We start from the raw sequence: 17,159 nt of genomic DNA on the forward strand, positions 1-17,159 counted from the left end.
TACCGAGTTAATACATGCATTAATTGCATGTATGACTGTGTTCTGGGTGTTAACAGAAGGCGTGTGATGTGGCGTAACTGGGTGTGTTTCTGGGTGTTAACACCTGAGTTGCTTTCTGACACTCAGGATAAATACAGCTGACTGTCCCACTACAGTACAACAGACATCCACCAGAAGTCCGACTAGGATAAAAAGCAGAGCTATTCTAAATGTAAGTATATAAGACAGTTGTGTTATTATTCACAAATGCATAATTATATTTAACTATGCATCTCTAAACCATAATTAAGGATGTTATTTGTTTAATAAGTTAGTGTTATACTGGCAGCTAACTGCATATTTAGTAGCGATGTATAATATAGTTTTTACTGTATAAGCAATATTTGTGGGACATAATTAATATAGAAAGGCTTATGGCTGAGTCATAACAACCATTGTTATCTGACATGTGCGCGCAATTAGTCACGGGTGGCGTATAATGCGGTTTCCTGTAGGTGTGTTCACGGTGGGTGGTAATTTCTCTCTGAACAGTTGCGCTACTCTCTGAAAAGTAGGTGTTTACTGTTTTATTTGCGGTCTAATATTATCAATGCCTGTAAAGCATATTTTTGTAACGTAGTTTTAAACTGTATTTATTGGCGGCGCAGTTATAGATAAAACTTATCCCCTATTTATTTAAGATGGACGCCCAATACCCTCGCGAGCAATGCAGCCCCCTTCTTGCAAGCACACAATTAGGTATTATACGCGTATAATGTACAGAGTATTGACTCATTCTGATTGTGTCATTATATTATAAGTAAATTATATTAATTATATATTCATGCATTCTTTCTTATTTAAGAGCCGTGTATGTCGCCCGATTGGCGCAATAATTTCATAACGCAGAATTATGCGCGCATTGAAGCCGTGGCGCCGATAGCCGATAATGGGCCTGCTCTTCATCTCATCATGGGTAATTAGGAGCACCTTTTTGCTTTTAGATAGGGAAAAATGTCATTGTAACACGGTACAAAGATATTTATCTTTCATGTATCACATGTAAGAAAGCTAAATATATATATATATATATATATTATCTATGTTAATATATACTGTTTATGGCGTAAAACTATAGCATCTATTAACTATTGTATTACACAAATTATGGCATAATAAATATATGATTAAATTAATAAAACAAATAATAGCGGTAGCCGTCAATATAATACTGAATTATTAATATATAGCGGCATAAGTCTTGCTATATTAATTTACACCGCAAATATGTTTATACCGTAAAACTATATTATACTATATCAGTTGCTTTAATCCTTTGTATGTAAACACGAACTACGCGCAATTTCTCATACAGATACTGACACGGAGACATCTGACGCTATGGCTGAAAACTGGTGTGTTCCCGAACCACGCGATACGCTGGGTTCAGACGTGGAGATCATAGATGTCAAGAACCCTGCAACTTCAGCGAAACCCGATGCGCCTAAAAGACGCGGCAACTCGTTACACCGATGTTTCAAGAATAGAAAAGGTATCTGTTCACTTGAAATACAGTCGATTCTCACTTTTGTGTAATACTCATATTTACTTACAGCTGCTAGCTAACTGTCAGAAAATTCATTTTTGAATATATATATATTCTTCTCACCGCTGCAGTTTTGTGTAGAAAATCAATTCTGTGTTCGCTAATCGTTATATTTTTACTTACACCCGCTAATCTAGTTGCCCGGAAAATACAGCTTGAAAAAGAGAATATTCCCGCCTCTGCGAGTTTGAGCATTGCGCCTCCCGTTAAACCAGGAGCTGATGTGGGACAATTCCCGCTTCATACTTGTAAGTATATATCTGGACTGCTCTATACAGGTTTATGTAAATATTGTTACAATGATTTCATGGCTACCTGTCCCCATTAACTTTTCAAATATTACGTATGATCATAGCTATGCGTCGCCGTTTAGCTTTTCCAATTTTGCGCCGTTTCGCGGCTAACCGCCACTTGTATCTTTTCTTTTAGATACGTCGCCTCTTCAACAACGAGTTTTGCACTGGCGTAATTACGACACTGAAGAGAATCAACCACAAAGAGCTAATACGGCGGTGCGAACAACATCTCTCTCGCCCATCTGTGTTGTGGATCGTGATGAATGCTACGCTGCACCAAAACAACCCGGGAATCCAAGCCCCAAGATTTCACATCAGAAATATACGAACGTTTCAAGAGAGAAACGTGCAGCGCCGAACGCTCGGCCCCGCATAACACGGCCCGCCAATAGCACAGGCGCCATACCCCAAGTTACGCCTGAAAACAGAGAAATTGAGCAGCTCTCCGAGGGTCTGTGGTCACCCACAGAGCCCCTCAATATACCTGTGTGCCAGACTGTGCAATCTGCAGATACTGCTCTTGCAGACTTTTCTAGCGTTTTTGCCCCTGTATTACCTCTAAAGAAACGAACCGTATCCCGACGCCGTGTAGGTAGAAAGCAGAAAGTTGCTGTACATACACCTTACACAGGTCGTCCTTCGTGGGATGCTGACCATGTCAAAATGTTTACTGACATGTCTGCGCAGTACGCTCAAAGCAAACTCGCACAGATGGAACTAAAATCTTTCTGCGATACATATGAAAGACTGTTAAATGCGTGTCCAACACATGACATTACCGAGGAGCTGCGTGCTTTCAAACTAAATCACCCCTGATAAATCTAACTAAAGTTTTTTAAATCACATACAATGGTTGTCATTTTTCATAATATGTGCGTGTTGTGTGTTGTGTGTATTTGTCAGGCTCCGTCCTTTGTTCAGCGTGTCGTTATCAGATTCCGCAAAGATGCATTTGTCATCATTATGCTGTTAGCTAACTTAAAATTTGAGCTGTTGTTTTATTGTGAGAAATAATTACACTGTCATGTAAATACACGCCTAAGGTATACGCAGAATTATAGATAGCGTCGTCAGCTGGGAAATTAATTGAGAAACGAGACCAGTGGTAACGCGCCGCGAGCTGCAGTAATTCAATATAAAATGACTATTTTCATCATGTGATAAAATAATGCAGAATTAAAGAAAGCTGGAATAATATATGTGGCTGTGTCAGCGCTAAAATAGAAAAATGTTAGTAATTCAATATAAAATGGCTATTTTCAGAATTTGACATTACCGCTTGCTATAGCGTTATTTTTATAAACATGTGTTATCCCCGAATCAAATTAACAATAGCAGACATGTTGTGTTATAAAAGCATAAATAAAACTGATAGAAATGCCCAAAGAGAAATGTTATCCCAGAATAATTAATATGATATTCTGCCATCTAGTGGCCGTGATGGGTAATTGGTTATGCTACACATTTCTCAAAGAAATGTCTTTGTAAGCCAACAACGAAATTTTACACAAAAAACAAGAAAAACAGTAATACATGTGCAGCAGTAACTTAAAATGTGTTCCCAGAATCAAATTACCAATATCAAACATGTTGTGTTATAAATGCCTGAATAAAACTGATAGAAATACACAAAGAGTGCAGAAGTGTTATTTCTATAAAGATATATTGCCCGGTTTCTTATGTATGTCCAGTTATTTTCAACAAAACAAGGATAGAGTCAAATTATAGACAGCACATTCAAAGTGCATAAAGATAATAACATAAATAAGTCCTAAATGTCTATTTCTTGTGTGTGTGTGTGTGTGTGGGTTCTGTGTGTTTGTTGTGTGTGGTTCTGTGTTGTGTGCGTGTGTGTGTGTGTGTGTGTTTGTGCCTGTCTGACCGCGATTTTACACAAAAATATTAAAAGTCTGTATATGTTAGATGTCTTTGTATAAAAAGGAGTCAAATTATAGGCAGCACAGGCTCCTGTAAAATTAATAGGCACAAAGAGAAATGTTATCCCAGAATAATTAATATGATATTCTGCCATCTAGTGGCCGTGATGGGTAATTGGTTATGCTACACATTTCTCAAAGAAATGTCTTTGTAAACCAACAACGAAATTTTACACAAAAAACAAGAAAAACAGTAATACATGTGCAGCAGTAACTTAAAATGTGTTCCCAGAATCAAATTACCAATATCAAACATGTTGTGTTATAAATGCCTGAATAAAACTGATAGAAATACACAAAGAGTGCAGAAGTGTTATTTCTATAAAGATATATTGCCCGGTTTCTTATGTATGTCCAGTTATTTTCAACAAAACAAGGATAGAGTCAAATTATAGACAGCACATTCAAAGTGCATAAAGATAATAACATAAATAAGTCCTAAATGTCTATTTCTTGTGTGTGTGTGTGTGTGTGTGTGTGTGTGGGTTCTGTGTGTTTGTTGTGTGTGGTTCTGTGTTGTGTGCGTGTGTGTGTGTGTGTGTGTGTTTGTGCCTGTCTGACCGCGATTTTACACAAAAATATTAAAAGTCTGTATATGTTAGATGTCTTTGTATAAAAAGGAGTCAAATTATAGGCAGCACAGGCTCCTGTAAAATTAATAGTGTAAAATTAATATGTGCTAAAATAATGTAGAATTAATGAAAGCTGTAATAATATATGGGAATGTGTCACTTTTATATTCGTATAAAACACAACGCTTCTTACATGACAATCAAACAACAAAAACAAATGAAATGTGTTATAAACCATGTGTAAAATAAATACACGACTAGGCTATATTTATAAACATGTGTTACCCCAGAATCAAGGCCATGAAATGTGTTATAAACCATGTGTAAAATAAATACACGACTAGGCTATATTTATAAACATGTGTTACCCCAGAATCAAGGCCACAATAACTTTTCTTTAAGCCGCTGACCCGCAGTTGGAACTAAAATCTTTCTGCGATACATATGAAAGACTGTTAAATGCGTGTGGGGCGAAGAAATATGTGTTACATGCGTAGTGAATTGCAAATATATTCTGAAGTGTATGGCATTTTGAGAAATGTGTGCGTGTTGTGTGCTGTGTGTATTTGTGTGTGTGTGTGAGTTCTGTATGTGTTGCGTGTTCTTTACAGAACCATAAACTTATAATAGCACAATGTTGATGCCGACAGCCGCGCACAGATGTATTTTTGCATTATTTCACAGTGCCTGATGAGTACCGGATGCATGGTTGGTTGAGAAGCGCCCGTGGGTGCAGAAGTGTTTGTGGCCCGCATATTAATAAAGTACAAAAAATCCCTGACCTATGTGGTCAGCATATTAATAAAGTGCAAAAACATGATAACATAAGTCCTAAATGACTAATAACCGCATATTAATAAAGTGCAAAAACATGATAACATAAGTCCTAAATGCCTAATAATCGCATATTAATCATAAATAAGTTCTAAATGTCTATTTCTTGTGTGTTGTATGTTAATAAAGTGCAAAAATCACTGGCGACAGGTCTCAGCCCATAAAGAAAAAGAAGCGCCTACTAAAACAGGCCGGCGGGTTTATCGGTCCTCTTTTAGCTTTTGCAATCCCAATAATAACAAGCCTGATCGCCGGAAGATAATGGAGCATACAACGAAAATGTATCTAGTCCCCAAACAGGAGCTAGACAAACTAAGACCCGGTACTACAGATAACATACGCGACAGTGTTATTCGGCGCCTTGATGGTGAGATTAGCGACATTTTACAGCGTCGTGACATTCCCGATGATGTGAAAATTAAAATGTATAGCGCTGTGCTACAACGCTACTTGGTACATACGAGGCACAGCTCAAAAGAAGTAACGGCTTTAAATCTCGTTAGCCCTCCTGATCCTGGTCAGCAGCAATTGCCAAATACCGACTCTGATAAAAATCATGAGATCGCTGAAATTGTCGGCCATATAAACCAAAGATATAAAAAGAATGCTGAATTTTTACTAAACAGGCTGCTGCAGAATAAAAATGTCACAGCATGGAATAATAATGCTGAATTTATTTTCAAAGGATCCGTAATACCAGGGTCTAACTTACTGGATTTGGTACGTAGTACAACGCAGAGTCATGCTCTGAACAGTAGAAATTTACCGCCGGGTTGGGATTCATTTATGCAGGCTATGGCAGAGCTAAATATGCCGTCTACAGTTGTGGGTAACCCCGCTACTAGGAAGCTTTTAGATGAATTAAAAATTACCAACAGTGAGACACGCTCTGTATCTACACCGCTGAAGTTAGCGGCGTCACCCCGTACAATTCAATCTTTACATTCCCCGTCATTAGGTACCACACGTGGAACTTTGCTACCTAAAAAAAAGGTCTCTACCGCTGCTACAAACCATGTGGCTCACGATGTAAAGAATGTACTGGATAAATGCTGTACACGCCTTGTAACGCTATATTAATTATTTTGTAAGAAGTGTAATTGATCATTGTACTGTTACTGTACTGTCATATTACTGTATTGTAATGTTTTTACTTTTTATATTCTGTAAGAATTTTTTATAGTGTTGAAATGTCTTTGAGATGCTGTTTTATCGTGAGAAATAAATCTTTTAAATTTTTTTTTACAATATCGTGTCTTTGGTTTTTATTCGTATAAAACACGCCGCTTCTTACTTGTATTGTAACATTGGGTCATATTATAACTTGTGTTGTGACATTGGTGCATATCTCTTCTGTGTATATAAGGCAGCCACAAGGATAAAACCTGCTACAATGTGAATAAACACAGCTTGCAATGGCCTCAGTAGATAACAAATAACCTCAGATGCCATCTTCAGGACACAATAACTTTTCTGTTTGTGGAAATAAACATTTATGGGGTACGCAAATACAACAACAATTGCTTGACCTAGGTGTTATGAACCTCTGAACCGCAGTTAACCTAATTTAGATAATGTTCACCATTTAGTTAGTGTTCACCATTTACAAAAACAAATAGACAGCTTTAAGTTCTCCACTATATGAATACACTGCAAATACCCACAGCAGATTCTCTGTTTGGGAAAATAAACATTTAGTTAATGTTCACCATAGTGTTCAGTAGAGACACATATAAACAGCTTTAAGTTCTCCACTATATGAATACACTGTGAATAAAACAAAAGCTTACAGAATCAAACTCGGGGATACGTATAAAATCTATTATAAACAAATGAGAAAGGTGTTATAAACCACGTGTAAAATAAATACACGACTAGGCTATAATTATAAACATGTGTTATTCCACAAAATACGGGAATAATATCAAAACTACAACAAATTAAACTATATTAAACTATATCAAAAGGGGAAATCAAACAAGGAGGGACAGCTGGATACCAGCCGTCAAACAAGGGGAGGGGAGGGGTTACACACTTTGATACACTTTGATAGGGGCGGGGCACCTGTCAGATTGAGTTTGACGAAACCACCCGCTTATACACTACTTCCAGCCATTGAGTCTAATTTATCCCTAGCCATCCAGTTATTGGGTCTAATTTATCACTAGCCATCCAGTTAATTGGTCTAACTTATCACTAGCCATCCAACCATTGTGTCTAATTTATCACTAGCCCTCCAGCCATTGGGTCTAATTTATCACTAGCCATCCAACCATTGGGTCTAATTTATCACTAGACATCCAGTTAATTGGTCTAACTTATCACTAGCCATCCAGTTATTGGGTCTAATTTATCACTTGCCATACAGCCATTGGGTCTAATTTCTCACTAGCCATCCAACCATTGGGTCTAATTTATCACTAGCCATCCAGTTATGGGGTCTAATTTATCACTAACCATCCAGTTAATTGGTCTAACTTATCACTAGCCATCCAGTTATTGGGTCTAATTTATCACTAGCCATCCAACCATTCGGTTTAGTTTATCCCTAGCCATCCAGCCATTGGGACTAATTTATCACTAGCCATCCAGTTATGGGGTCTAATTTATCACTAGCCATCCAACCATTGGGTTTAGTTTATCCCTAGCCATCCAGCCATTGGGACTAATTTATCACTAGCCATCCAGTTATGGGGTCTAATTTATATCTAGCCATTCAACCATTGGGTCTAATTTATCTCTAGCGATCCAACCATTGGGTCTAATATATCACTAGCCATCTGACCGTTCCATCCAACCATTGGGTTTGTTTTATCACTAGCCATTCAGCCATTGGGTCTAATTTATCTCTAGCCATCCAACCATTGGGTCTAATTTATCACTAGCCATCCAACCATTGTGTCTAATTTATCACTAGCCATCCAACCATTGGGTTTAATTTATCACTAGCCATCCAGTTAATTGGTCTAACTTATCACTAGCCATCCAGTTATTGGGTCTAATTTATCACTTGCCATCCAACCATTGTGTCTAATTTATCACTTGCCATCCAGCCATTGGGTCTAATTTATCACTAGCCATTCAACCATTGGGTCTAATTTATCACTAGCCATCCAGTTATGGGGTCTAATTTATCACTAGCCATCCAACCATTGGGTTTAGTTTATCCCTAGCCATCCAGCCATTGGGACTAATTTATCACTAGCCATCCAGTTATGGGGTCTAATTTATATCTAGCCATTCAACCATTGGGTCTAATTTATCTCTAGCGATCCAACCATTGGGTCTAATATATCACTAGCCATCTGACCGTTCCATCCAACCATTGGGTTTGTTTTATCACTAGCCATTCAGCCATTGGGTCTAATTTATCACTAGCCATCCAACCATTGTGTCTAATTTATCACTAGCCATCCAACCATTGGGTTTAATTTATCACTAGCCATCCAGTTAATTGGTCTAACTTATCACTAGCCATCCAGTTATTGGGTCTAATTTATCACTTGCCATCCAACCATTGTGTCTAATTTATCACTTGCCATCCAGCCATTGGGTCTAATTTATCACTAGCCATTCAACCATTGGGTCTAATTTATCACTAGCCATCCAGTTATGGGGTCTAATTTATCACTAGCCATCCAACCATTGGGTTTAGTTTATCCCTAGCCATCCAGCCATTGGGACTAATTTATCACTAGCCATCCAGTTATGGGGTCTAATTTATATCTAGCCATCCAACCATTGGGTCTAATTTATCTCTAGTGATCCAACCATTGTGTCTAATATATCACTAACCATCCAACCATTGGGTTTAATATATCACTACCCATCTGACCGTTGGGTCTAATATATTACTAGCCATCCAACTTTTGGGTTTAATTTATCATTATCCATCTGACCATTGGGTCTAATATATTACTAGTCATCCAACCACTGGGTTTAATTTATCTCTAGCTATCCAACCATTGGGTTTAATTTATCTCTAGCTATCCAACCATTGTGTTTAATTTATCTCTAGCTATCCAACCATTGGGTTTAATTTATCACCAGCCACCCAGCCATCGGGTGACCTAAAATTTTGCCAATCTTTTTTTTTTTTTACTTTTTCTATTTGTTATAGCAGAAAATTGCAACCCAGGGTTCTCAGTGCTGCGTCAATAGTCTGTGTGTAACAGCGTAGCCCCCTTTTAATTTCTGGGGAATCCTTCTGACCTAGCTGGAGACACACATTGGCAATTAGATGCCTCTCCTAATAGTGTGGGAAAGTCTCCTTGGCAGTAAGAGAAGCTTGTTCTTTCCCGTGGCAGCAGAAGAGGAATCGCCTGGTAAATCCTTTGTCTTTGTTGCCTGCCGCCTCACAGCGGAGTCCCTGGAAGGCTCTGAAGGATCAGGGGTACTGTTCTCCCACCCCTGTTCCTTGTCCCTTTTTTTTTTTTTTTTAATTGCCATCTACTTTATTCTGAAACTTACATTTCATTAATTTTCCATCCCATCTGGATTAAAATGTTCCCTGCGTATTAAATGAGAGTCTGAGGTTCTACCCCTCAGGCTAGGAATATCTTGTTAGCTGAGAGCTTTACCTTTTATGGGATTTTTAATTAAATCGACTTAAGCTGATTTCATAAAGATAGCTCAGAAGCATGGAAAATAATTGTACATATGTCATAAGCAGGATTCCCTCTGGTCATTGTGGGCTAGATGTCTGCCAGTTATGGATAGGAAAGCCGGGACTTTCCTATATATGGTATGTCTTTGTTTTTTTTTACCTTTCCTATGTAATGAGGATGTACATTGAAGGTCAGAATAGCCAGGCGGATTCCGTCGGTACAATTTTAGACATTTTAGGTATCAGAACGCTTTTCTATCATTTTAAAGTGCCATATCAATAATGCAGGCAATACCTGTAAAAAAATAACAATTTAAGTCAGCTTTGGCGCTCCTGGTACTCTTCCTACTTCAAACTGAGAGAAGTTACAACCAAGGCTCCAAATGCTCTATATCTCCACATCCAGGTCATAATTTTTTTTTTTTATTTTCTTTTATAAATGTGATAAAAATTAAGGCACTCAAATGTGAGAAAGGAACTCACACGTGAGGATAGCAGTCAAACATGAAGAGGGCATTCGAAAATCAGGACGGCGCTCGCCCATCATGAAAACGTTCACACATCCGGAAGGCACTCGTATATGCGGAATGCAAATGAGGAAGGTACTCACACGCGCAGAAGTGCTCACACATGAGGAAGGCATATGAGGAAGGTACTAGAATGCAGGAGGCACTCGACTTGCACATGAGGAAGGCGCTCGTACATGAGGAAGACTTTCATACATGCAGAAGGCGCTAACACATAAGGAATGGACTTGTACATGTGGAACTCATGAGGAAGGCGCTCGTACATGAGCAAGACATTCGTACATGAGGAAGACATTCGTACATGGGGAAGACATTCGTACATGGGGAAGACATTCGTACATGGGGAAGACATTCGTACATGGGGAAGACATTCATACATGGGGAAGACATTCGTACATGAGGAAGACATTCGTACATGGGGAAGACATTCGTACATGGGGAAGACATTCGTACATGGGGAAGACATTCATACATGGGGAAGACATTCGTACATGGGGAAGACATTCGTACATGAGGAAGACATTCGTACATGAGGAAGACATTCGTACATGGGGAAGACATTCGTACATGAGGAAGACATTCGTACATGGGGAAGACATTCGGACATGAGGAAGACATTCGTACATGCAGAAGGCGCTAACACATAAGGAATGGACTTGTACATGTGGAACTCATGAGGAAGGCGCTCGTACATGAGCAAGACATTCGTACATGAGGAAGACATTCGTACATGGGGAAGACATTCGTACATGGGGAAGACATTCGTACATGGGGAAGACATTCGTACATGGGGAAGACATTCGTACATGGGGAAGACATTCGTACATGAGGAAGACATTCGTACATGGGGAAGACATTCGTACATGGGGAAGACATTCGTACATGGGGAAGACATTCGTACATGAGGAAGACATTCGTACATGGGGAAGACATTCGGACATGAGGAAGACATTCGTACATGCAGAAGGCGCTAACACATAAGGAATGGACTTGCACATGTGGAACTCACAAGGAAGGCGCTCGTACATGAGGAAGACATTCGTACATGAGGAAGGCACTCGTACATGAGGAAGGCACTCGTACATGAGGAAGGTGCTCGTACATGAGGAAGACATTCGTACATGAGGAAGGCACTCGTACATGAGGAAGACATTCGTACATGCAGACAGCGCTAACACATAAGGAATGGACTTGTACATGTGGAACTCATGACGAAGGCGCTCGTACATGAGGAAGACATTCGTACATGAGGAAGGCGCTCGTACATGAGGAAGACATTCGTACATGAGGAAGGCGCTCGTACATGAGGAAGACATTCGTACATGAGGAAGGCGCTCGTACATGAGGAAGACATTCGTACATGAGGAAGGCGCTCGTACATGAGGAAGACATTCGTACATGAGGAAGACATTCGTACATGAGGAAGACACTCGTACATGAGGAAGACATTCGTACATGAGGAAGGCACTCGTACATGAGGAAGACATTCGTACATGCAGAAGGCGCTAACACATAAGGAATGGACTTGTACATGTGGAGCTCATGAGGAAGGCACTCGTACATGAGGAAGACATTCGTACATGCAGACGGCGCTAACACATAAGGAATGGACTTGTACATGTGGAACTCATGACGAAGGCGCTCGCACATGAGGAAGACATTCATAGTAACATAGTAACATAGTTAGTAAGGCCGAAAAAAGACATTTGTCCATCCAGTTCAGCCTATATTCCATCATAATAAATCCCCAGATCTACGTCCTTCTACAGAACCTAATAATTGTATGATACAATATTGTTCTGCTCCAGGAAGACATCCAGGCCTCTCTTGAACCCCTCGACTGAGTTCGCCATCACCACCTCCTCAGGCAAGCAATTCCAGATTCTCACTGCCCTAACAGTAAAGAATCCTCTTCTATGTTGGTGGAAAAACCTTCTCTCCTCCAGACGCAAAGAATGCCCCCTTGTGCCCGTCACCTTCCTTGGTATAAACAGATCCTCAGCGAGATATTTGTATTGTCCCCTTATATACTTATACATGGTTATTAGATCGCCCCTCAGTCGTCTTTTTTCTAGACTAAATAATCCTAATTTCGCTAATCTATCTGGGTATTGTAGTTCTCCCATCCCCTTTATTAATTTTGTTGCCCTCCTTTGTACTCTCTCTAGTTCCATTATATCCTTCATGAGCACCGGTGCCCAAAACTGGACACAGTACTCCATGTGCGGTCTAACTAGGGATTTTTACAGAGGCAGTATAATGCTCTCATCATGTGTATCCAGACCTCTTTTAATGCACCCCATGATCCTGTTTGCCTTGGCAGCTGCTGCCTGGCACTGGCTGCTCCAGGTAAGTTTATCATTAACTAGGATCCCCAAGTCCTTCTCCCTGTCAGATTTACCCAGTGGTTTCCCATTCAGTGTGTAATGGTGATATTGATTCCTTCTTCCCATGTGTATAACCTTACATTTATCATTGTTAAACCTCATCTGCCACCTTTCAGCCCAAGTTTCCAACTTATCCAGATCCATCTGTAGCAGAATACTATCTTCTCTTGTATTAACTGCTTTACATAGTTTTGTATCATCTGCAAATATCGATATTTTACTGTGTAAACCTTCTACCAGATCATTAATGAATATGTTGAAGAGAACAGGTCCCAATACCGACCCCTGCGGTACCCCACTGGTCACAGCGACCCAGTTAGAGACTATACCATTTATAACCACCCTCTGCTTTCTATCACTAAGCCAGTTACTAACCCATTTACACACATTTTCCCCCAGACCAAGCATTCTCATTTTGTGTACCAACCTCTTGTGCGGCATACATGAGGAAGGCGCTCGTACATGAGGAAGACATTCGTACATGAGGAAGGCGCTCGTACATGAGGAAGACATTCGTACATGAGGAAGGCACTCATACATGAGGAAGGCACTCGTACATGAGTAAGACATTCGTACATGAGGAAGGCGCTCGTACATGAGGAAGACATTCGTACATGCAGAAGGCGCTAACACATAAGGAATGGACTTGTACATGTGGAGCTCATGAGGAAGGCGCTCGTACATGAGGAAGGTACTCGTTTGTGCAGAAGACGCTAACAAGTAAGGAATGTGCTTGTTCATGTGGAACTCATATGAGGAAGGCACTCGTATATGATGAAGGCACCCACACATGAGGAAGGTACTTGTACATGCAGAAGATGCTCACACATGAGGACGGTACTCATACTTGCAAAAGGCACCTGTACACTTGTGAGGAAGGCACTTGAACATGCAAAAGGCACTTGTACGTGCAGAAGGCATATGAGGAAGGTACTTGTATATGTAGAAGGCCCACAAACACATGGGAAGCATATGAGCAAGGCACTTGAATGCAGAAGGCACTCGCTCATGAGGAAGGCATTCGCACATGTGAAAGTTACCTGAGGAAAGCGCTCGTGTATGTGGAAAGGACTTGTACTTGCGGAAGGCACTCGACCATGCAGAAGGCAGTCACACATGAGGAAGGTACTCGTATATACGAAAGGCACTTTAACATCCAGAAGGCAGTCACACATGAAAAAAGCAGTCGAACATGAAGAGTCCTCAAAACTCAGGAAGGAACTCGCACATGAGGAAGGCACTTGAACACTCATACAATAGGAAAGTACTTGAAAGGCACTTGTACATGAGGACCTCATACATGAGGTGGTAGCAGGTCACATAAGCATGCATAGCAGCTCACGTGTTTTATGGAACCTACTAGTACACACCAGTCTTTATAGCATTTCCATGTTTTGGGTAGAAATAATATGGAAAGTTGCACTGAGCGAGCATGTGTATGGAGTTAAGGGATCCGGAGAGATGGTCGTTGGTGTACAGCTCCTCTGTCTCTAGCCAACGTATTCGGCGAGATGGTCGTTGGTGTACAGCTGCTCTGTCTCTAGCCAACGTATTCGGAGAGATGGTCGTTGGTGTACAGCTGCTCTGTCTCTAGCCAACGTATTCATAGAGATGGTCGTTGGTGTACAGCTCCTCTTTCTCTAGCCAACGTATTCGGAGAGATGGTCGTTGGTGTACAGCTGCTCTGTCTCTAGCCAACGTATTCATAGAGATGGTCGTTGGTGTACAGCTTCTCTGTCTCTAGCCAACGTATTCGGAGAGATGGTCGTTGGTGTACAGCTGCTCTGTCTCTAGCCAACGTATTCATAGAGATGGTCGTTGGTGTACAGCTCCTCTTTCTCTAGCCAACGTATTCGGAGAGATGGTCGTTGGTGTACAGCTGCTCTGTCTCTAGCCAACGTATTCATAGAGATGGTCGTTGGTGTACAGCTCCTCTTTCTCTAGCCAACGTATTCGGAGAGATGGTCGTTGGTGTACAGCTTCTCTGTCTCTAGCCAACGTATTCGGAGAGATGGTCGTTGGTGTACAGCTCCTCTGTCTCTAGCCAACGTATTCGGAGAGATGGTCGTTGGTGTACAGCTCCTCTGTCTCTAGCCAACGTATTCGGAGAGATGGTCGTTGGTGTACAGCTCCTCTGTCTCTAGCCAACGTATTCGGAGAGATGGTCGTTGGTGTACAGCTCCTCTGTCTCTAGCCAACGTATTCGGAGAGATGGTCGTTGGTGTACAGCTCCTCTGTCTCTAGCCAACGTATTCCATGTATATATCCTTTTGTTACATAATCTATTGAGATGACTTTCTTCTCAGCAGAAATGCCATAATTTGCTATGGAAAACTACCTTCACTCCATTTGTGCTGTTGTTCTTACCCCTGCAGTAATAGTTGATCATGTTTGGACTGAGAATGAACCTGATTTCTATATACAAAAGGAAGATGAACAAGAATTTTCCCATTCACTGACAGCAATCAGCTTTATAATGGGTAAATTGTGAGGAATTAAAGTTCTACAATCCATAGACTCTGACATGAATCAGTATTATACTAAGCAAAGTTTATAAAACAGAGCGTTACTGCATTACTTCCGCTGGTTATCTGTGATTGGGATCGGTGATGGCTGATAACTTGGAGCACATGTTCCATGTTCATCAGATTCTGAGACTTTCCATTAACATACGGTTTATTTCCCTAAAATGCCTTCCGTTCTTTACCCTTTCCAAATGGAGATACCGCATTCTCCTGGGAATCCTGTAACGCTTCCACGATGACTTCATCTTGTGGGAAAGGAGGATGGCCGTCATATCTTTATTGCAGATGTTTCAACGTATGATAATTCTGAATGACTGTCGTAAACTCTTGGAATTTATAACCTCGGTATCATATTATAGGCTAAATATTGGAACCAATGTGGCAAGGTATGGAGCTCCGGTGACCTTAAAGGGAAGGAGGAGGAGGTGGCACAGGGCCGGGAATAGAGCTGGAGTGACGGAGGCTTCAGTTCTACAGATAGTTCTTCAGCCTCATTTGTCTATCAATCCAAATGCTGATTTCTCAGTAACAGAGAAATGAACTGGCCATGTAAAAGGAATTGCTGGACTTGGCTTTGAAAGAGCTACATGCACATATAAATAGTTTAGGGGTGAAATTTTGCTAACATATTCCCTTTAAAAGAGGATCTAAGAATTTATATTAGCTTTAGTTTCATTAAAGCTGTCAGTCATTCATTGGAGGATGAGGATGGTCTGCAGCTCATGAACAAGCAGGATATAGAACGAACAATCAGAAACTATACATGAGATCTGCACGGGGCAGATACTTTTTTCTTAGTGTTACTTATTTCTGATGCCGAAAAACTTCATGTCTTATGGCTCCCATATACATTAGATGAATGTCAATCAAAACCACCAATTTCGGCAGGAGCGGCTAACCATCCAGGGCGTATATGTGACGCAAGTCACTACTCACGGACAAGCCGTGGGGCTGAGTAGTCAAGAGTTTCAAGATCAAGAGAGCTCGCCATAAAAGGGTAAGTCAAGGTAGTTAGGCCACAGTCTGAGGTCAAAATTCCAGGAAGGTAGCGGATCAAGACAAAGGGGCAAGCCAAATGGATGGTCAGAAGCAAGGTTCAAGGTCTGGTAGCAATAGACCAGAGACAGAACACTGAAGAATAAGGCAAAGATGCACCACTGAGCTAAGGCTACTTACTGGCAATAATCAGATATCATCGTATGTGATCCTTTGCAGCCTGAGGTGCCTTTTAGTATTAAAGGGAACCTGTCACCCCCAAAATCCAAAATGAGCTAAGCCCACCAGCATCAGGGGCTTTTCTACAGCATTCTGTAATGCTGTTGATAAGCCCCCGATGTATCCTGAAAGATGAGAAAAAGAGGTTAGATTATACTCACCCAGGAGTGGTCCCGCTGCTGTCCGGTCCGATGGGCGTCGCTATCCAGTCCGGGGCCTCCTATCTTCTTGCGATGACGTCCTCTTCTTGTCTTCACGCTCCGGCGCAGGCGTACTTTGTCTGTCCTGTTGAGGGCAGGGCAAAGTACTGCAGTGCGCAGGTGCCGGGAAAGGTCAGAGAGGCCCAGCACCTGCGCACTGCAGTACTTTGCCCTCAACAGGGCAGACAAAGTACGCCTACGCCGGAGCGTGAAGACAAGAAGAGGACATCATCGTAAGAAGATGGGAGGCGCCGGACTGGACCGCGACGCCCATCGGACCTGGACCGCCCACCCAGGTGAGTATAATATAGCCTCTTTTTCTTATCTTTCAGGTTACATCGGGGGCTTATCTACAGCATTACAGAATGCTGTAGATAACCCCTGATGCTGGTGGGCTTAGCTCATCTTTGATTTTGGGGGTGACAGGTTCCCTTTAAATAAACATGCACGCTTGTCTAAGATTGGTGTACATGTA

General features: G+C 41.0%; 2 protein-coding genes across 9 annotated transcripts in view; both read left to right on the plus strand.

Annotated features, from left to right (window-relative positions):
- LOC138648861 (inositol-trisphosphate 3-kinase B-like) overlaps nucleotides 1–17,159 on the plus strand; it is a 227,394-nt gene that overhangs the window by 138,582 nt on the left and 71,653 nt on the right. The window lies entirely within an intron of this gene.
- LOC138648753 (uncharacterized) lies at nucleotides 132–3,390 on the plus strand. The gene is made up of 6 exons (XM_069738608.1): nucleotides 132–211; nucleotides 681–738; nucleotides 845–955; nucleotides 1,355–1,531; nucleotides 1,723–1,833; nucleotides 2,015–3,390. Exons 2-6 carry the CDS (start codon nucleotides 681–683, stop codon nucleotides 2,695–2,697), a joined length of 1,140 nt encoding a protein of 379 aa, XP_069594709.1. The 5' UTR covers nucleotides 132–211; the 3' UTR covers nucleotides 2,698–3,390.

This window comes from Ranitomeya imitator, chromosome 9, assembly GCF_032444005.1.
Source record: "Ranitomeya imitator isolate aRanImi1 chromosome 9, aRanImi1.pri, whole genome shotgun sequence".
NCBI lineage: Eukaryota > Metazoa > Chordata > Amphibia > Anura > Dendrobatidae > Ranitomeya > Ranitomeya imitator.

Coding starts and splice junctions, on each gene's coding strand:
- LOC138648753 (XM_069738608.1), top strand. CDS start 681: ATGGACGCCCAATACCCTCGCGAGCAATGCAGCCCCCTTCTTGCAAGC. Junction 739..844: donor TCTTGCAAGCACACAATTAG/GTATTATACGCG, acceptor TTCTTATTTAAG/AGCCGTGTATGTCGCCCGAT. Junction 1,834..2,014: donor ACAATTCCCGCTTCATACTT/GTAAGTATATAT, acceptor CTTTTCTTTTAG/ATACGTCGCCTCTTCAACAA.